Source organism: Nipponia nippon, unplaced genomic scaffold, assembly GCF_047370975.1.
Source record: "Nipponia nippon isolate SJK-2023a ecotype South Korea unplaced genomic scaffold, ASM4737097v1 scaffold_14, whole genome shotgun sequence".
Classification (NCBI taxonomy): domain Eukaryota; kingdom Metazoa; phylum Chordata; class Aves; order Pelecaniformes; family Threskiornithidae; genus Nipponia; species Nipponia nippon.
Genome location: NW_028262330.1, coordinates 10,277,071 through 10,298,144, shown reverse-complemented (window position 1 = coordinate 10,298,144; position 21,074 = coordinate 10,277,071). Strand labels below are relative to the sequence as shown.

General features: G+C 39.8%; 1 protein-coding gene across 2 annotated transcripts in view; it reads right to left on the bottom strand.

Annotated features, from left to right (window-relative positions):
• Positions 1-4,722: 4,722 nt before the first annotated feature.
• The window catches only part of FOXK2 (forkhead box K2), a 48,895-nt gene continuing 32,543 nt past the window's right edge, over positions 4,723-21,074 (bottom strand). For both annotated transcript variants that reach the window (XM_087751264.1, XM_087751265.1), the window contains exons 2-9: positions 19,134-19,328; positions 16,207-16,354; positions 15,614-15,760; positions 12,573-12,766; positions 11,559-11,734; positions 10,254-10,550; positions 9,799-10,008; positions 4,723-6,639 (exon numbers count right to left, since the gene is read on the bottom strand). In XM_087751264.1, coding sequence (XP_087607390.1) covers positions 6,443-6,639; positions 9,799-10,008; positions 10,254-10,550; positions 11,559-11,734; positions 12,573-12,766; positions 15,614-15,760; positions 16,207-16,354; positions 19,134-19,328 — 1,564 coding nt within the window. In that variant the 3' untranslated portion in view covers positions 4,723-6,442. The remainder of the gene's footprint in view (positions 6,640-9,798; positions 10,009-10,253; positions 10,551-11,558; positions 11,735-12,572; positions 12,767-15,613; positions 15,761-16,206; positions 16,355-19,133; positions 19,329-21,074) is intronic.

Sequence of the window (21,074 nt, the reverse complement as noted above, 5' to 3'; positions counted from 1 at the left end):
AAATAGGTAACTGAGGAACTAGCGCTGGCAGCTGAATCACGTAAGGAGAGGCCAGGCAGCGCACAAGTTACTGCCTGGGACGCGTCCGCCGGTATTTATACCAAAACAAATCCAGTTTCCAGTGCAAACCAGTTCTGGTTCAGCAGCGTTTACCGCACCATTCACCACCGCTGCTGTTCTGAGCTTCTTACCTTTCAACAGCCGAAGCGGTAGAACGAGCAACTGGGACCTGCCCTCTCCCCGGAGAAGCGCGTGCGCAGGGAAGCATCCGAACCCGTTCTCCAAGGATGATCTCAGTCCTCCCTCTCTGCAGCGGTAAGCTGCTTACGATCCAGTCGGCTGCGCTCGCTTGAAAGGGCAAGGAAACTACTTTAACCTTAAGCTGCTGAAGCACCGCCCCCGTCCTCCCGCTGAAGTTCTCCTATAGGTGACCAGAGGGGCTGCGAGCATATTGCTGGGTTGATTAAAACTCTACTGAACTTGTGAAAGTTCCCCTAAACATCCGTTCTAGCGGGACAGCAGGAGTGACGATACCACCACCTGCACACGCGGGCAGTAGCGCCGTACTAACGGTGGAATCCCTCAGTGTATTTACTCTCCCACTCCTCCTTTTTGTACTACTCGCAAATCCGTCTCTTTAAGGATCAAAAATTAGGTAAGAGAATGGGTCTTCCCACCTGGCGCTGGCTCCAGGTTGCTCTGCCAGTACTTCAGCACACCCCTTTCCGCTGTACTGCATCGCGTCGGTAATTTTAACCGAGATTTGCTGTAAGCGGGACAGTGGACAAACACGCCTCTACAATCAGATAAGGTTCCTCGCTCCTTGGAAACTAAATAGTACTTTAATAGCTGACAGACCACGCAGCCACCCTGTTGATTTGTTTACGCCGCTGCGTGGCTGCGGTGCCCAGGTACGCCGTGGAGCTCCGGCCCAAGGCCTGCAGCGGCACACTCACGGCGCTGTGGTACACAGCCCGGCGCTTGCCCGTGGTTTGGGCCTCGCAGAGACCCTGCCCTCCTGGGCGGGGTGTTACGGAACCGCTTTCCTCGCACGGGCACGCGCTTGACCGAAGGCACGTTTGAAAAGACCAGAATAAGCAAGCAGTCGCCTTTCGAACGTACCCCTGCTCGAGGGGGGCAAGGCACGCTGTCAGAAGCCTACTTTACGCAACAAAAAAGGATTAAATAGATTTTAAAATGTCAAGTTGTTAGCTGAAGATGAGTAGTATAGTCCAGAGGGCCAACAGCATTTATTCCTTTACGTACGGTTGTCTTAGCTGCAGACGCGTGGCGCCGGGAGACAGCCCTGCTCAACAGAGCGCGCCCTGGCTGTGGTGCAGACGGTGTTCATCTGTGAATTTGCACAGAAAGTCTAAAATATGACTCAAGGTATTTCCAGCAGCGTCAGCTATTTCAGTATACGGATTATTAATTTCTTTTGTATTTAAAAATGACTCAACCCCTTCTCTCCCCCTGTTTTGCTGTCTCCTTCCGCGGCACCTGTGTCACAGTTCAAAATCCTGAAAGGAAAACTGCAAGATTAGCCAGGGCAAAAACCTCAGTGGTAATTCCAGGTATGGGCCCGCAGGAGCCACAGAGTACAAGCGTTTCATTCAGAACCTGTAAGCATTCACATTAAGCTAGAAAACACAAGATTAATCAGTAACGTTAGAGAATGCAAGACGCAGGGCCGGTTCTTGTATCTGTAGGCCACAGGGACGGCGGCAGACGCCGCTGAGCTAAATGCAAAGGCTGCAGAATAACGTCCGCCTCGGAAGGGCCTGGAGTCAGGCGCTAGCGAATCCACCTCTTCCTTACTACGCCATTTCAGTGCCCCCATTTTACACCACTTTTTTTTCTTCTTCCCCCAAGGTTGTATTTGTTGAAACAAGCCAGTGCCTCTGTTTGGTCTGGGCTGCAAGAGGTCCTGGGGAATTTCCCACAATAGTCCGTTCTTTTTGGTGGCGGAGCAGGATTTGTGCTCCTTCACCTTCCAACGGTCCAGCCCTTTACAGGAGTTTCGTAGCCACCTTTGGTTTCTCCCCAGCACTTCTCGAAAGCATCGACATGAAAACCGACCCAGCACTCTGGTACCAAAGTTCTTCCAGTACTTCAGACAAAAGCATTTCCCCAGCTCTGATGAGAAACAAAAAGAACAGAACTAGCGCATAAAAAGATCATCAGAAGCCAAACCAACATTAATGAAAATTATTCCAGAAAGCGCACATCTCATTAAACAACAAAAAAAAATAATCTCCGTTAGGATGGCGGCCTGTGCTAAATCAAGACATTTGTGGCCAGCGGTTTCTTGAAGTCAAATCGCTGAACTAATGCAAATCCCTGGCTACGTACCTGAAACCAGCCCCAAACGCTAACACAACTTCTAGAAGAATGAGATTCTCTGATACCAAAACCGATTCTTAATTCAAAGTCTGGCTTGATTAATAGGAAAGAAAACAAGCCAAAGCAGGAGTAAAGCTCGTTTTCATCTGCCAGTCCACAAATAAGATCAAGAACGCGGTGGTTAAAAGCAGCCCATGCACTTACTAACGTCAGACGTTGCCTTTACCGATTAACTGTGTGTCAGACACGATGTAGGCTTCTGACTAAGAACACGAAGACTATATAGTTAAGATACATGTATAGAAAGGGGTCAATCACGTTAGTAGAAAGCAGCACTCGATTTAGTGTAAATGAGAGATAAATATATATAAAAATATGTATTTTTAGATAAATATCCATCTCTCTCACACACGCATATAAAGGCACAACTATATAAAATCCCATGCTATATAAGATCACAACCCAACCCGCATTAACGACTACCAACCACTCAAAATTTACCTTTTTGGGGAAATTAAATCAAGAAACAAACCACAGAGCTGAACACAGATTGTTGAAACGTCCAGTTCCACTTTGGGATTTAAGGAATTATAAAACCCAACATTTTAAAATGAAGCTGTACTGTAACAACCATGCAAGCGAAGGCCAGGTCTCCCCAGTTTTGCCTCCGGTGCAGCAGTCTGTCCTGTGAAGTGGTTCATGAAGCAGAAGTGCTTCTGTACCTTTGGGGATTAGCGGGGTACAGGTACTGACCTAAATCAGCACCATTCAAAATGGCAGAATAGAGACTGCTACCGCTGGGGTAAACGTGTCGCAGTGCGGGCAGGGGGGAGGCAGCCGCTCAGAACTGAGACTAACCCCAGCGATCAAAAAGCAGCGGTCTTTCACACCACTCCATCCGCAGCCCCTCTCTGTTTTGAAGACTCGGTGTCGCTTTGCTGGGTCACTCGGCGCCCTACAGCTGCTGTTACAACGGCCAGCCCAAAGGCAGAACTGTCGCGTCCAAAGGCAAGCGTATCCCACCGCCCAGGAGACTGCGCGGCCGCCTGCCCGGAGCTGCTGGGGTGGGGGGCACTGCCACCGGCAGCTGGATCGGAAACAGCTGGCGTAAGGACAGGGAGCGGGATCTCGCGCACGGGGGACAGAAGACGCTGGCAGTGGAGATGAGCTCTTCTGTCACTAGAAGCAAACGCGCGCTTAGGTCCTCCACACGTTACAATTCCGAGTCTTTTTCAAAGTCATTTTCAAGATTACACAAAAGCTGACTGTTAGCAGAAAGAACACTGAACAGAAGGAGCCCAAAAGGAAATAACGCCATGCATCATAAAACACAACAGGTACCTGGAAAGGGTACATCAATTCCTAAAGAGAGGTCAAATCTCTACGTACGTGAGTCACCCGAAGAAACTTTCCACTTGCAAAAGCAAGATCGTATTGACCGTGGGAGGCCAGGATGATCAGCACGTAAGAGCCATTTAAGAAAGGTCACGAGCATCACCTCAGAGCGGCAGCGTGACAGGAGTCTCCTTCAGCCTTTGCTGTTAGGCGGTAACCATCACTGCATTCGTGGTGGGAGACACATAAGTACACAGACAAACCGGGCAGCCGTTTTGTTTCAACAACCCAACGACTCCATTTAGCGAGGCCCGACACGTAAGACAGAGCAGTCTGCATTGGTCAAAAGCACCGCAGATTATCCCGTGTGAGCGTTCTTCAGCATCACCAAAAGCACAGATAAGCACATATTATTTTTAGGTAAGAACAGAAGCAGTTTTCTCACATCGCACGGCTTTTTCAACGGGTTTATCCGTCTGGAGGAAGGCGCGTCCTTGTGCCCAATTCCACAGGCACCAAAAGGTGCGGAACACCACCACGCTACCGAGTCGGGACCCAGACCACGCTGTCATCTCCCCCTCCACCCAGGAGGGCATCGCGTGCAGCTTGCCTACCATTAACTGACAGCAAGGATCACCTTGCCTTGTTTGGTCCGACACCGTTTCCTTTGGCACTGCTGACATAAATTGGCTTCATCACCCCCAAATATACATACGTATTGCAAACACACTTGTTGAGTAATTTCAACTTAGTTAATTTGCTGAATAAAATTTAATTTTATTTAAAAAATCTTATACACTATTATTCACCTAGCCCTAGTTGTGAACAGATTCTCACTTCTGAAAATAAACCACATTCTAGTCAATTCATTCAACACCAAATTAAATTACTAGTATTGGATTTTTTTTCTTAAAAAAAGTATGTTAAAACTTTACTTTTTTTATTTTTAAAACCTCTAAAGAAAATGTTGCAATTTTACAGAAATGTTTCTTTTCAGGTTATGCTTTTTTTTAAATGCCTGTTATAAATTCAGCTTGTGTAGAGTTTTTTTTTTTTCATAGTTTTTTAATATGTATTATCTGCAGAGACATTGTAACAGTTCCATTTTGTGGATGAACACAAAACTTGTACAGATTTCTCATATTTGGTCTTTAGGTAAATAGTTCCCAAAAGCTGCCTAAATAAACCACTCCAAACTGTTCAGTCCATCATGAAATTACAGGTTTTTCCTTTCATAGCGGAAAAGGAAATATAAATAATGCATCATTATTACAGAAAATGACAAAAATCAGATTCAAATTAAGCCAACTATCTAGCTTTCACTCACCTTACTGCATGAGGAAATAAGACGTCGTGTGAATTGAAGACTGAACAGCAGCCTTACGTTTAAATTTAATTTTGAAATGTAAAGTGGAATCTATTACCACAATTAAAGTGAGAAATTACCAATACATTTTAAAATGTTCAACTGCAGAACGCACACTTAAAAAAAAATTATTATAATAATATGGTAGCCACTGTTAGAAAACCACAACAGCTACTCTTAATGGAGACCCTCAAAGGTCAGTGTATGACATCAAAAGTGTTACGGAGAAACCGGTCAGATTAATTTCTACTGATGGGTGCTTAAGCTTAAAAATATCGAATATACCTCTGACAAGATAATTTTACTCTCTTTTTAAAAGGACTTGTGATAAAGAATTTTATCTTTCTAAATGAAGAACAGTCTGTTATCTTAAACATACACAATATTAAGCGAGACTCTTGTTTTACTTTAGACTGGAAAAATATGCCAGGGACAGTCAAAGTCAACACAAAGTAACAAACAGCAAAAGGTAGCAGAAAGAGAAACAGATAAGTGCAGCTCTGGTCAAATTCATAGCAGTTCTTTACGTCAGTTAACGGCTCATTTACATTGTAATTTCTAATCAGTTACATGCAAGCCCAAAGAAGCATTTGATCACTACACATGGTAATAAAATTTGATTAAATTTATCAGGCAACTGCTAAAATATGAAAATTTGCAGATGTAATAAAGTAGCTTTATCTGAACTTTAACAGGACAGACAAAAGGAAATCATTCCATTGGTTAAAAAAACCCTACATTCAGTTTTTTACCAAACAAAATTTCACATGAAAAGTATTGTGTGATTCCAAAGTTTCCGGAGTAGAAATGGAGTGATTTGAAATGTCAAAGACCCCATTATTTTGCAAAGAAATGAAAATACACCTCAAAAATTTCTAATTCCACATGTGAACAACAAAATACTGCATATCTACCAACAACTGCATCGGGTAGGTCATTATGAAAGGCTAGCTGCCAAGATGTAGGAAATGGCTCCTTGCCTCTGTTCCCTTTAAGGAATATACAATCGTTTGAAACCAGTTCACACTAAGCGCTTATCATGCTGCCGTTACACTGAGATACTCAGTCCTTAAAATAATCTGATAAAGATTTTTTTAAAGCTGCAGCCCTCCCCAACACTGTATTTCTCAGTGTACACAGTTCAGTAGGGGGCAGGGAGGAGCGGGGGTCACAGCCTCTGGAACAAGATGTTTTGCAGTTTGACTTTAAATTACCGAGTTTTAAGGCCACCTGTGTAGTTTTTTTTTTCAGTGCTGAAAGTTGAAGTCTGATCACAGGGCCCCTTTCCCCACTGCGTGAGAACATGTTCCAACATTTTAGGTGTTATATTTAAGTGTCTCCTTTTGGCACCATGGAGTTTATTTTTTTTTTAAAAAAAAAGAAAACTCCCCTAAGTTTCTAGTTCTGGCTGCCTTTATCACTCACTGCCACAGATGGGGTGTCCACGTTAACAGCTATGACTATGCTCTCTCCGTCTTCTGTTTTGATACGTTTGAGTTCCTGCTGTTCTGACTGGTCTCCGTTCTGGCGCTTTGTTGGAAGAGATGCCGATGCAGATGCATGGGTTGCTAACATATGCAAAGGACTCGCAGCAGCTGTAAAAAGATAATAAAGACTTCAGCACCTTAATCTCTGTCAAAAGAGAGGATACGGAAAGCAAACTGGCATTTTCATCAAAACGATGAATTCCTTTGTTTGTACCACATGGGGTATTAGCAATCCCGGCTGAGATTCAGGTCCAATTGTTTAACTTTTGTACAAACCTGAAAGACATTTTCCCAAATCACTCAACATTCATCCAGATTTGGACAAAGGGGGGGCGGGAATGGGGAAATATCTCCATTTTGTCAATGGGGAGCTGAAGACAGAGAAAGATTAAATGCCCGAAAGCCAGTCTACACCGTAATTTGTGACCGAACTGGGAAGTGAATTCAGAATCCCCTTTCAGTGGGTTCTGGCCGTGTCTATGGATCACTGCAGAATGCATGACTCGGCCTGGAAGGAGAGCACCATCACGACATACTCATCTGTGGCTGTAAGTTAGTTAAGAAAAACTGTGCAATTCACGCAGCCACGAGATGCAGACAACTCAAGCAGCAATTCCTCTTTGACAGCTAATCAGGCATTTACCCACAATGTAAGGAAAAGGCAGTGCTTTAACACGTAGGAGTATTAAGAAATGACATATTGGATTAGATTCAAGTGCCCAACTGAATTACATCAACAGAAACGCATACAGTTCAAACATCCTATACAAGATTTTCATCTTTCCCCTTCCATGGAAGAGAGAGTACAAGTGGCCATTAATGGGCAAGTACAGTCCTTTAAACTTTCTGAGGCATCCAAAGGTTCCTTCCCTCTACTTGTTAGCAGTCTGTTTCTCAATATCGACCCTGACTTTATCAAACCAATTACTCAAATGTCTTTGCCACTAATGCAGAATACTAATTATATATTTACTTGTTCATTGCATTTCATGAAAATTTATCTAAACATTATCAAACCACCTGCCTTTTTTTTTTTCTCTCTACACACAAACCCCCTTTCTTCAGCACCACTCCTTTGCTGACATTATTACAGCATTCCCTGCTAGTGGAGCTTAAACGTGAAGTCCGTAAGGAATTCCTTATTTGCTAAACTTGTTATATTTGTTCTTAGTGAGCTATCCTAGAGAATACCCAGAATATCACCTCTGCATGTAACCAAACTGTTCTGTACTTAGTATTTACTGGTAGAAGAAATACTTCAGAAAATATTTATCCGATACAAAAAGCTTCACTGCACTGTAAAATAATTTATTCGTGTATCTCAACAGTCATTCACCTTCTATTAGAAAAGCTATTCCTTGTACAATTTCTGCATAGATGCCATAGAGATACAGTCACCTCTGACTAAAATGCCTTACTGCAAATTTATTGTTGCTTAAATAAGAACAAGAAGTTTACCCCTCATCTTCAAACATGCATTAAGACTCTGACTGCGTTGTTCACTCTGGGGCCTGTTTAGCAGGAAGAGACTTGCTGGCTGCAGCCCCAGCTGATACGTGGAAGCATGAAATACACGAAAGAGCAATGATGTTTGAAATCTACACTGAAAGTCAAAATAAAGACTATCTAGTTACATAATTTTATTCTGCAATGAGAGACCTGAATTTATTTTGGACTTTCACAGCTTTCAGTTAGACTGACAGGTAGTAAAAAGCACTGCCAAACTGTTTTGTTGAGAGTAAGATCTGAAAGCACCTTCTTACTACAAATCGAAAATGTTAGAACAACAGTAGTTACTCTGGATTTTTTAGCTTTCAGATTGCACAAATCCTCTTTCTCCAAAGACAGAGATAAACACACACACAGACACATACAAATGTGTGTGTAAATACAGATGTATGCGCGTGAACGCAGACATATTTGTAGACACGTACAAACAAATCTGTATTTCTGTAGGCCTAGTTCCCCCTTCAGATGCTTTGCCTGAGAATTACCTGGTTTCTTGCTGCTTTAGGAGTTACTGTAACAGAGAGATCAGGACCTGGAACACACCTCACTTGCTGTTCAAAGTCTGAACATCTCATTAGCTGTTTAAGCTCAGGAATCTCAGTGAAAACTCCCATCACGGCTAGCGCACCTCTATCACACACAGTGAAGTAGTGAGAAGCACCACAACTCTACTCCTATGTTCAGCCACATTTCTTAAAAATGCCTAGCAGCCATTAGGCTTCCCTACCAAGGAAAACATGCTGAAATCAGTTGAGTATTAGAATCTAGGAAAAAGAAAAAGAATCATTCTTTACTTTTAAAACGTAACTTTTCAGTATATTTCACGTGACTCGGCTCAATTCATACATCCCTTCTGACAAAAAAAGTGCATATGAAGTCTGACAGTGATTGCTTTTGCTTTACTTAAGCTGGAAATGAAGTGGAAGCAGACAGAACACTGACCTATAAGTGTCAGTGATGGAGGAAGAGTAAAAAAGAAACAAAGCAGATAATTCAGTCCATTAGAAAGACTTTAGAGCAGAAATGTGTGTAATAAATTGATATAATATAACCTAAAACTATTTCCATAAACATATTTTATGACAAAAAAGCTATCTCAGTATCAGATAACATCTCAAAGTGAAACTGTTAAAACAAGCTGCATGCACCTGCAAAGCAAACCAAAACCGAACATTCTGTGAACAAGTGTGAATATATGAAAACTATGAAGAAGTACTGCTACTGACTCAGACTGCCGAGTCTGAGGGGGAAGATGGTATTCAGGCAAGAAGAATCTCAAAGTCTGACAGAATTGTTGTCATTTTTAGTACAGGTTCAATACAAAGAGAATAAAAAGGAACAGTTCAAAAAGCCAACCCACAAGCAAGTTGTGTCTTGTTTTCCTGTTGGTTGGTTCTTGACAAATCATCTGGGGAGCAGTTACCATTTTAATGGCACCATTTTACAGGAACTTCTTTTAAAGCTTGTTTATATCCTGGGTTTAATGAGGAAGGAGGATGGGTTGTCACCACTAAGTACACCCGTATAATGACCACAAAGAGCATAAACAGCCGTTCAGGTAATCATCAATGAACAGAAACACTGGTTCTTACCAACAGGGAGGGAAGAATCCCTTACAAGGCTGTAATCTAAATTTTTTTTAGAACTTAGTTTTCAGTATAACTATGAAAGACATGTACAGTATTCAAAACTTCAGCACTGGTCACTTTGAGGTTTTAACACGTACAAAGCAACAGAACATCTTGACAGGATACGTACCAGCGTTGCCCTGTCCTTGTATCGCAGTGGTGATGGGTACTATGTGCGTTCCGTTCTGCGTTACAGTTTTTATTGGTAGCTGGTGTTGACCTAGAGGTGCCTGTTGCACTATAGTAACTGTCTGTAAGGGTGTGGTCTGAGATGTCTGAATGATACGACTAGCAGCTCCTATTGTAGCATGACTAATAGCAGGTATAGGCTCCACTTTAACTGAAAAACAGAAGATAAAACATTGTTAAAAACAAGAAAGTGTTAAAGAACCATTTGTTTTTACTCAATCAACCCTCAGTGAAGAAGTATACCGTTTTATTACTAGCTCCAACATATCTGAGAAATTATGATGCAAAATCTTCTGTTTTAGTCAAACATTTCAAGCATTCATCTGGAAGTAAGTTTCAGATAATAATCCTTCTGCATGAAGAGCTAGCAAAACAACTAACCCCACAGGTTCTCACCTTTTACTTCCTTGTGGTCTCCATTCTCTTGAGGTTCTACCTTGGGCTGGGTTACCATCGCAGCTTGCGTGACTACTGCCTGGCCAGCTACAGTGTAGGTGTTTGCTGGTGCTAATCCAGTCACATTTGTGACAGACACAGCTGGTATCTGGTGGACAACGTGCACTGTCTGAACTACAGGCTGCTGGGATGTCGATGTTGTCACAGGAGTTGCAACAGTGTAGGTGACGGGTTTAATAGTTTGTGGTAGCTGCCGTTGTACAGTAATTAAAACTGGTTGGCTAGATAGAGGTGATCCTAGCAAGAAAGAGATACAAATTAGGCTGCCAATTTTAATTGTTTCTTTTAAACTTAACACTAAAGCCTCAGAGGATTAACGACCTCCTTCACTAATGCCTGAATGATCCAAAAGATAAAACCAGACAATGAAGATTATGACACATGGCTATTCCAAGCCACATATTCGAGGTACGTGCTGTATTAGCTCAGTAAGACCCATACACCACTTGGGCAAAAGCCCCTCCTACCTCCCCCCACATGCAGCTATACTAAAGCTATGTTTAATACTTCTTTAGTAAAACTCCTTTCCATAGACGGAAACATGTATGTGCTTCAGGCGCTGTGTGGAGCATGTCTACACTGGCAAAATTCTCAGCTTCCTTGGCTGGGGAAAGCCTGGTGTCTCTGCTTAGGACCATGTTTGCCTTTGCCACAGAATGGTCGCTAGCACTTCTGTAGGACCAGAATATCACCAAGAAAATGGATGGCAAAAGTATACGAGCTAAGGTAATTAAACAAATACATCCTTATGCCATCATGCCTTACGCTCTTTTTTTTTTTTTTTAAATAGGAAAATTCTTATCACGCAAATTTATTGTTTCTCTCTTTATTCTTTCAGTTCTTTTCATTCCCACCTTTGAAAGCATGACATGACCACAGGTGCGTGCAAGACATTTCCTTATTTCTGTAACCCATGTAACCTGAAGTTTTGGGTTTTTTTTTCTAAACCAGAAAGAATATGTTTTGAAAAGAAGTGACAACTGTTACGAGACAGTACAGTCCTATACAGGACAGAAGCACAATCTCTGCTTAGTAACAAAGTGATCAAGGGTGCTGGAACAGCACACAGATAACAGTCCGTATGTATGCAAACAGAGTTTACTTGGCATGGTTACGTGTTTATCAAAGATTTGCTCTAAATGTTAAGAGGTTAAATATTTACCGTTTTTTTGGCGTACATATGGAGTCTTGGTAATACTTACAGATTAGCCCTCTCCCCCAAACCTTTATTTCAGGATTCCTCACCTGGGGCACTCTGTGCAAATCGCGCTTCTTGTATTACCGCTAGTTTTGGCTGGATAGCACTAGGCTCAGGTTCCATTGGGACTGGAGATCCTTCCCTGGACAGACTCTCGGGGGTCTGGACTCCACTGGAGTGCGCAGACAACACTCCAGAGTGATTAGGAGAAGCTGGGGCACTTCTGTATTTAAAAATGAAAGCAGCAGCTGATGTGTTTTAACTTCTGAACTGTGAAAGAGTGACCTCCCTCTAAAGAGACCATAACACACACTGCCCACAGGAGGGCACCTCTGCCTTCTGGCAAGTACAGTTACAGCCCAAAGCAGTTCTGGTGATCTTTTACAAAGCTTCCGTTAAACAGGGACAGAATTTAAAAGCAAACTTCAGATATAGTTAATGGAGAAGAAGTGGCTGGATGCCTTCTTAGGGAGACTGTCTAAACGATCTGTGAAACATGAACGTTTCTTCTGGTGGAGAAGAATGATGAGCAAATCTCAGTCTATAGGGCAAGTAATAAAAGATCTGCACCAGCAGAAAGGCCACAACTTTACAGAGGGAATAATTTAAACCCACATATTTCCCCATCATGAATTCTGCTTGAACATTATCAAACTAAATACGTAATTGTCATCTCCAAGTTCAATAAAATGGGATCCAGTATTTGATAATTTTCTTTGCAAACAGTTTTAAAAGGCAGTAGATGGCAGTTAGAAACTAAAATTATAATTCTGTTAAAAAACAAAACAAAACAAAACACCAAAGGTACAACAAGGCTTGCTTACATTAACAGTCTGACAGTTAGTTATGCAAACTGAGTCAGTTCTTTAACACTAAAAACAAGCAATAAAAACAAGCCTGGTGTATGGGGCAGCCTCCTAGTAAGTCATACAGAATTCAGATACTGAGTCTGGATGAAATTAAATTACTAAACTTGTGACTGTATCCAAAACTATCAAGTCTGTATCAGCCTGAAGATTAAACAACAGCCATAGTCTTTTTGTTCATCTGTTTTTCCTTACCTAGAAGAGAGTGGTCCCAGAGGGGTTCTAAAGCAAGGTACTCCCCTAGGCCGCCTTTTCCTAAAAGCCTGCTCTATTAATTTGCTTTCAGAGGCAGGGTCTATCCTCCAGAATGAGCCTTTGCCTGGTTCTTCCTGGGAACGTGGTACTTTGATGAAATAACGATTCAGAGAGAGATTGTGACGTATTGAATTCTATGGAACATAAAAAAATATGTAGAATTCATATAACTTTTCCAAGTCAGAATGTGGCCTACTGCAGCAGTTCGTACTATAGGAGACTCGGGGTTCAGCTCTTCAATTCCTTAATTCAACAGAACTCAGAGCACTACAAAGGCAGTGCCATAAACCTGAAAGGACTCTTGCATTTTTCAAATCTTTCCCAACAATTAAAAAAAACAGTATGCTAATGCGGCAGTAACAAGAATCCCATGGAAAAAAAAAAAAAAAGAAAAAAAAGAAAAATTATCAGTCTTCATACCCCACCCTTCCCCAGGTGCCAATGTCAGTTCATTCTAGAAGGGCCAGTAAAATACAGCATATACTGATTCTGATCTTATATGATAATCCTGTTACTGTTCCACAATACAGAAAGAAAAGGTTAAATTACACAAGTTCCAAATGCAGCTAGATGGCTGGGAGTTCACCCCCAGTCCAGTCTGTCTCAACAAGGATTTAGTGTGCCTAGAAAAACAACAAATGGCAGTAGGTCCTAAAACAGCTCTTCAGCGAGATCTTCGTTACTGCACTCTAATTGCACATTCCTTTATCCTCACTTTGCTGTAACACACACACAGCTCTTTGATCAGAGAGATGTAGAAAACTGCCAACACCCTGAAGTGGCTGTATCTGTGCTCAGCTTTGCACTTTTTTTGAGAAATATAAACCCGAAAGCTCTCTGAATATTATCACTGAACAAGAAAAAAATAAAGATAAGCATACATACTGAAATACTTGTGGGGGAACAGGGGAAAAATGGAGAAAAAGCTTTAGGTTAACAAAAGCTCTTCAAAAATTTGCAAAATCAAATGCAAATCCTGCTCAAGTGTCTGAGTTCATGACCCTGATGGCAAGTTTGGAAAACTTAACGCAATAATACCCATGTATGGTTTCTTACATGCAAACTGATGAAACCAGAAATGGTTTTCCCTGCCAAAAATTGAAACAGAACTAGAAAGATGTCAAGAACATGTTTATAAATTGTATTTATTTCTCCATATGCTAGAATGAAAGAGTAGATCCAAAAGTACCTGCTAAAATAAGTTCATGAAGAGGAGTCTTCAAGTCCTCAAAAAAAATGAGACCTTTATATAATAAAGGATATAAATACCTCAAAACGACTTATTAAGGTATAGGATTTGGATACTATACACATGTATGTACTCTGTGTTTTGAATTATATGTGCACATGTAGCCTCAAATATTATTTAAAACACCTATCATGTAAGTCACCCTAACTATAATCTAATACCTGATGGATAAAAGCTAGCAGAGCTATTCATACGTGAGGTATACCTGTTAATGTTATAGCAGTGCTTTATAGGACTACTGACTGACTGAACAGCACCTAACTTTCAGCTTTTCCAATTATTTTTATGAATAGGTGCTAATTAACTATTCCAGAACATACTATGTCTGCTCTGTCTATCGCCTTGGTGTTGTGAAGTATTATACATCTATACACATACACTGTTCTACGGCAGAATTCTTCAACCGTGCATTACAATGTGTACGCACGTTGGGTTCCATGATGCTTACATGAAGAATCATTATACACGCAGATATTCAAGGTACTTCAGAATAGGAAGCAAAAAGCACACCAACAATTTATAAACAGAATTTTGTTGCTAAAACAGATTTGTTAGTATGACTGCAGCCAGGATTCTGCATTGCTTACATGTGAAAGGGAAACAAAATTCACAGGCATCCTAGCCACAACAGCAGCCAAGTCCTTTACTAGCCAGACCACAGCAAAAAGCTAGGAACAGTTACATTCCTCAGTAACCTTGGAATTCCTCCAAGAGTGTTCCAACTTTCATACAGGCCCTATGACAAATAAGTATGTGATTAACATTTAAAAGTTTATTCCTCTACTGAGAAGGCATGTATTCTTTAGTCTTCTACTTGTACACTGAGTATTAACATTTCCTCACCTTTCCCCTCCCCCAGTCTCTCCAAATTTTACTTCCCTGAAAATAACTTCAGAGCATGCCTCTGTTGCAGATCATGACTGTACTAAGCAGCAACACAGTGAAACTGATACTCTGTGATCGACAGTGCAGTCTGAATGCTACACGGGCAGACTGGCCAGTCCTGCTAATTGTGCTCTTCTGTCCTTTGCCGAAACTAAAAACAGCAGCAAAGGCATTGAACCTTTATGCGTATCTGGAAAGACTATGCCAGACTGATTCACACTCGGTTAGTCATCCTGGCAAATGCTGAGGTTGGTCTCTTTAAAAATGAAAAGAAAGCAGAAATTAATTCTACAGAACTGAAGGGTTTGGTCTAACTCAGTACAGAAACGATTAAGTTCACAAATAGACTATGTTGCACAAATAAAAGAGGGCACATAATAGTGCAAGATAATGACAGATAACACACACTTGTTCCTTCGCTGCATTGCATGGCCAAGCTCACTGTTGTGAAATAAAACTAAACTTGTAACATTTAATATCTTAATTGTACCTCAAGATAACAATATGGATGTTCACACAATTATAAGTTACAGAACCCAACTACATTCCTAGATAGCATACGTATATTTCAATCCACAGTGCCAATTGTACTTCCCCAAAGTTCTGTATTTATCCCTGATAGAGATTTAAAGAATACCATTCCATGAATAAAGCAATGTTTCAAATACAGAATAATGTAAATTGCCTACTTTGCTGGAGAACTTGCAATCAGGAAGAAGACACCACACTCATTTGACAAATTCTATTTATGAAGGGGTGTTAGGCTCACCAACTGACTTCTTATGACCATTTATAGCTGCCAGTACTACTCACAACTAAAAAAAACAATTCCAGAAATCAAATTTACCTGCCAGCCTTTGTCTGCTGTCCTGTAGTATGGATAATTTTTAGTTATGTGCGTATAAATTCCATTTAGTGTAAGCTGCTTATCAGGTGCCATTGTAATTGCTTGTACTATTAACTGTGCATAGGAGTAAGGTGGCTTAGAGTCGTCCTGTACAAGAAAAAGAAAAGTCTGCATCAATAAACTTTAAAGATATACACACCCCTTTCTAAAATAAAAGTTACAAAACACAATTAACTGCATTTAAGGCACTTTTGGACAACCAGAATCTTGAGGCAGAAAAGAAACTTAAGACAATTTCGCTCTTCTGATTAGCAGATTTTAAGATAACGTTAAAAATTTGGGAAAACGTACAACAGTAAAGAACCTTCAACAGCCTATAAACAGATACATAACTGAAAATACGTACCGACCCTCCCCCAAAGGGAAGAGAGGTCAAAATAAATCTCACATCTAATCACAAAAACCTACAAATTCTTTTTAAAGTCTGTAATGTTAAATTATGACTTTGTGCATATACTTTAGCAAACGAAATTTCAGAAGTCTTACATTCACTTAAAATGTAATTTATGGGTTTGATTTCAAACCATGTTTACCTTTGGGCTATCTCCACCCGATGCTTCCTTGTCATTTTCTGACTGTGAATTGTCAGCCATTAAATGTAGGTCAGATGGTATTACACGACTCATTTTGTACCCTGAAGAGCCTGCACCACGGGGGCTAGATGGGCAGGAATTTGCAGCACTGTAGAGCATAAAAAGAAGATCCTACTATTTTGTTATACAGTATATCACCACATTATGTCTAATCAAAAAGCTCTTATTGCAGAAAAGCCCACTACCAGAGCTTCTAGACTACAGTTAAGGGTCTGTCAGCACTTCCATTATAAACTCCATCTTCCAAGCCTTTCTAACTCATCCATGGGAATTAAAATCACTGCAGGAAGAGACCTGTCAAATGAAGCTCAGGCTTTCCTCCTCAAAAGGAAGAAGGATTAACTGATTTATTAGGTTGTGTTGGATTTGTGTAAGATTTGCCAACAGAAAAGTCCACTTTAACTACATAAGCAACCACAAATTTTAAGACACTCATTTGAAACAAGAAACACATCTTGCATAAAATTTCTGCCATATGCTTGTATTCAGTCTGCTCAAAAAAGATCATCTCTCCTGTGCAGTATTTCTGCACATTCGAGGAAAATATAGCAAGCAGTGAAGGAAAAAAAGTTTTGATTCTCATTTAAATCTAGACCAACATTATTTTAAGTGTTTACAGGTATGTGCACATACATACACACACATATGTACGTATAAAAATCATAAACTTATCTATAAATGGGATGCATCGGCACTGACTCATCTAATTTAATGCAGTATTAGGCCAGAGCAGATATACTGCTACAAGGCAAAGACAGTGCCAAACAAATGAAAGAACAGGCTCTTGATACCTCGCGTCTTGCTATCCATCACAGAAAAACAAAGCTAAAATTACATATAATTTCACTGTAACATCTTGCTAACGGTTGTCCCCCTACCTTGCACAGTCCACAGGAACCACAGCTGCACAAAGCCCATTTTCTTCTACCATTTGCATTTAGCCAACAGGAAAGAGACAGTCAGTGGGCGATGTCTGTCCCCTTCCCCCCAGAAAAATTTTGGTAGTTCTCTACAAGGACGCATACTTCTCAGCAATTCATACCGTCAACACAGCCCTCAGAAATTCAAAAAAAGTTAACTAAAAATTAGAATGACAAAGCCTGCTGTGCCCCCAGAACCAGCCTTATCTCCAAAGACAATCTTTAACCTAACTTGAATCTATGGTTCAAAACTTTTAGTAACGAATAAAGCTACAGAACGTTATTTAGATTTATACAATAAAGCTTTAACAAATTTACATCTGCCAAGTTTTGTTTGTCTGCCTGGCCTCTCAAGTTTTTTGCTACCTCCCTTTTTATGTACAGAAACAGGGCAGGCACTGTAGATCGGGCAATACGTACACAAAAAATATTCTTCAAGTTTCACATCACAAGAAATCCACCGACAATTTGCTACTAGTGATATACTATGCAAGGGAGATTGGATTTTTAAAGTGTTGTATGGAAGAATCCTTGATCAGGGCCAAAACGTGTAACTAATTTATTTTTTTAAATATAGGTCACTGCTGTTCTATGTTTTCACATATCAACTGACAACATCCCTCTACTGTGCTCACTTTAGCATATATTGACAAAGCGACACATATGGTATAATCAAAGCAAGTTTACAAGTCTTCTACAAAACAGGATGATTTGAAGAGAAACTGTCAAGCTTTGCTCTCAAAATAGACTCAAAACTGTCGTCTTTTTTTTTTTTTTTTTTTTTTAATAAACTATACTCAACAGGTGCATGAAAGCCCTGAAGAGAATTACAAAATTCATAGTGAAGCAAAGACTCTGGTGATATATGTGATATTATCTGAAATATTTATGAGCTGTTCTGTCATTTCTTGGGCAAGATATGTTTTTCCTGAATTTTAATAAGAAAGCAAACCTGTTACACAGTCAAGTCTAGATCTCTTTTCTCTCTACTTCTACCATTTATATAGATCTCATTGAACACTACAATATTGAGATCTTGGCAAGCGTGAAAGAAGTCAATTATCCTTACATTCAAATTTCATTAACAAGATCTGCATTTTTAAAAATCAAGCATTAACAGTCCTTCACTCAAGTGAAGATACAGGAAGGGAGAGGGGGGAAGGAAGAAAAACTTTCAAAAGCATGTATGTGACTCTGAAACACAACTTTTAGTGCCTTTAAGTGAAATTTTTGCTCCTGAACTTTCTATGAATTTTAAAAATTGTAACTAAATGAATTTTACCAGTTTGTGAGGACAGCTCGTTTGTGTTTAATTAAGTTTGGTCCCAAATAACAAGTCGAACAATGGCTACAATTACCAAACTAAGCAGCATAGCAAGTAAAAAACCCAGATTAACCTCCCCTGCAGAAGACTTCCCTACACTAAACTCCGCATCTTACACTGTATTTTAAGCAAAACATCTGTTTACTTCCAGCAATGACTCATCAATAACAAATCTTCTGGAGTATGAGATCAGTCTTATTTTCCACACTAATGACAACAAAAAAAGATTTTTTCTGATGATAAACTTCAGGGGACAGCGACTATCAGAACGATTAAAAATGGTATAATTTAGACTTATCTCATTTAAATTGTTGTCATAAGCATGCAAGAGTAAAAAGCAATCTAAATCATCTGGAATGCAAGAAACAGATATGCTCCTTTGCTGTTCTAAGAATGCCAGGCTCCTGAGCAAACTGTTACACATTTAACATGTTAAATTTGAATATTAAAGGCTGTTCATGCAACTATCTTATTAGTTAGCAGAATGGTGGTTTTCTCCAACGCAGGTAATGCTGAGCTTCAACTAAACTTTTACCACAGAAGCAAAATACTTAAAATAATTAGAAAGTTGTCTGAAGTCTATCCATACATTGCCCTATAGCCAATCTGCAGGGTTTAAATACCTGATAGTTCCTGTGGGAGAAGGGAGAGGGCTGATCAGGTGAGCCATGTTGTCTGGAATGTTTATTGTTAAGGGAGAGATCTGGGGTTGCACAGGCTTCACTGGGGACTCCGGGGCCTCCTGTTTTTCTCTCTTTTCATTGGACAGAGCTGTGAATGTTATCTTGATGTTTGTGCTGGGAAACCTGAAAGTACAGCTGAAAAGCAAAAAAACAAATACATAAGCCACTTGTTTACAGAATGTAAGATTTTCTGCATAACTTGCATGTATCACTTAACCTTATTTAAAAATAAAAACGTACAGTATCTTATGTAATTACCTGTAACCACCTTCATTTTACAGAAAATATAGAGAGATCAATGTGACCAGAAAAAGATCCCCAAGTAAGCAACTTGAAAATTTGGGAAGAAATATAAGCAAATGCCATTCTTTGTAACAAGGGCAGTTTATGTGTTGTCTCTAAATTTCTGGAGGTTCATCCTGATCTTGCAACTATCCCTAAAAGTAGGCCGATTTTGAAGACAAAAGGCTATTATTTTATGATGCCAAAGAACGGCTTTGGCAAATGAACAAGTAGGTCCATGATATCAAAATTAATCAGGAGCATAAATGTTGGCCAATTTGAGGTCTACTCAGTTTCATAGACTGGTCTAACTAAAAGATTTGGTTTATTTTCTCTGAGAATACTTACTAAACACATCTCAGTCCTAATTCTGATCATTTACAGAGTATATTGCTGTTGTAGCACTACATTCAAATATCTTTTTTCAGAGTTGAATTTAAGAGCCAATTTCAATAAAGTGCCCATTTTCGTAAATTATCAAAGATTTCATGCCCAAATTTAAAGACTAATGATAAATTAACAATGTGCAATTGGTTAAAAATTTGGAAAATAAAATACAATCAATGCACCTTTGAGCATTTTGCTTTCTACATCTCTGTATATAGCATTTAGAAGTTAACCCAATTAAACAGAACAGGCTATTTATAACTTCTCGGTAAACAAACAGATTGAGCAAACAAGAAACTTAATTTTCTCTCAACAAAAGCATCTGTAAAAATACAGTTCAAATAACTTTACTATCTCCTCCTTCTTAAGCAGCTAGGCTACACACAGCACTAAAACTGCAATTATATTTACACACCTCTTCCACATGACAAAAAGGACTTTCCAATGACACAATACCCAGAAACAAACCTTAGAAAATGTTTGTTTGTTTGTTTAAGTGATTGTAGGTAGATCTAGTTTTATAAAGAAAGGAAACAACAGCATGTGGAACAAGCCTAAGAAACATAGCTATGAATGCAAGACTGTAAACAAAACTGATCGTTTCTCTGGAAAAACGTATTAAACATAAGAGTGATGTAAGAATTGGAAGGAACACTCAGCTGTGGGGTAGCCTTAAAAACACTAACTCTCATGTGTTTTGGTTTTTATTTCTTAAAATTATTCTAAGGATATTTATAGAACAAAGACAGCATTTGATTTTCACTATGTTTCCTGCCACATGCACCACAGTGATTCTTTTTTCCTACAATACACACCCAAGGCTCAGGAAAAAGAGAAAGAATTGACAATGACCTTCCTTTTCTCTCAGTCTTACTTCTCAGTATGGACCATGTCCGAATTTAACAGACGACCTATTTCTGAAGCATGCTCAATGTACTAAATCGGGAACAGAATCTATGCCAAAAAACTGCACATGCATTTCAGCAAGAAAGTTAAATGGACCCATTTCTTGATTGGTTTGGTTGTTGGTTTGTGGTTTGTTTTTTGGGTTTTTTTTTAATATCTTCAGTAACATTGCTTTGCTTTTGCAGTAGAAAGTATTTTTTGCCTATATTGTTTTAGTGACAATTGAAAGAGGTCTCAGCTGTTTTGCCAATAAAAATGTTTTTTAAACATTTCAGTTAATCAGCAATAATGACAACACTACTCCTC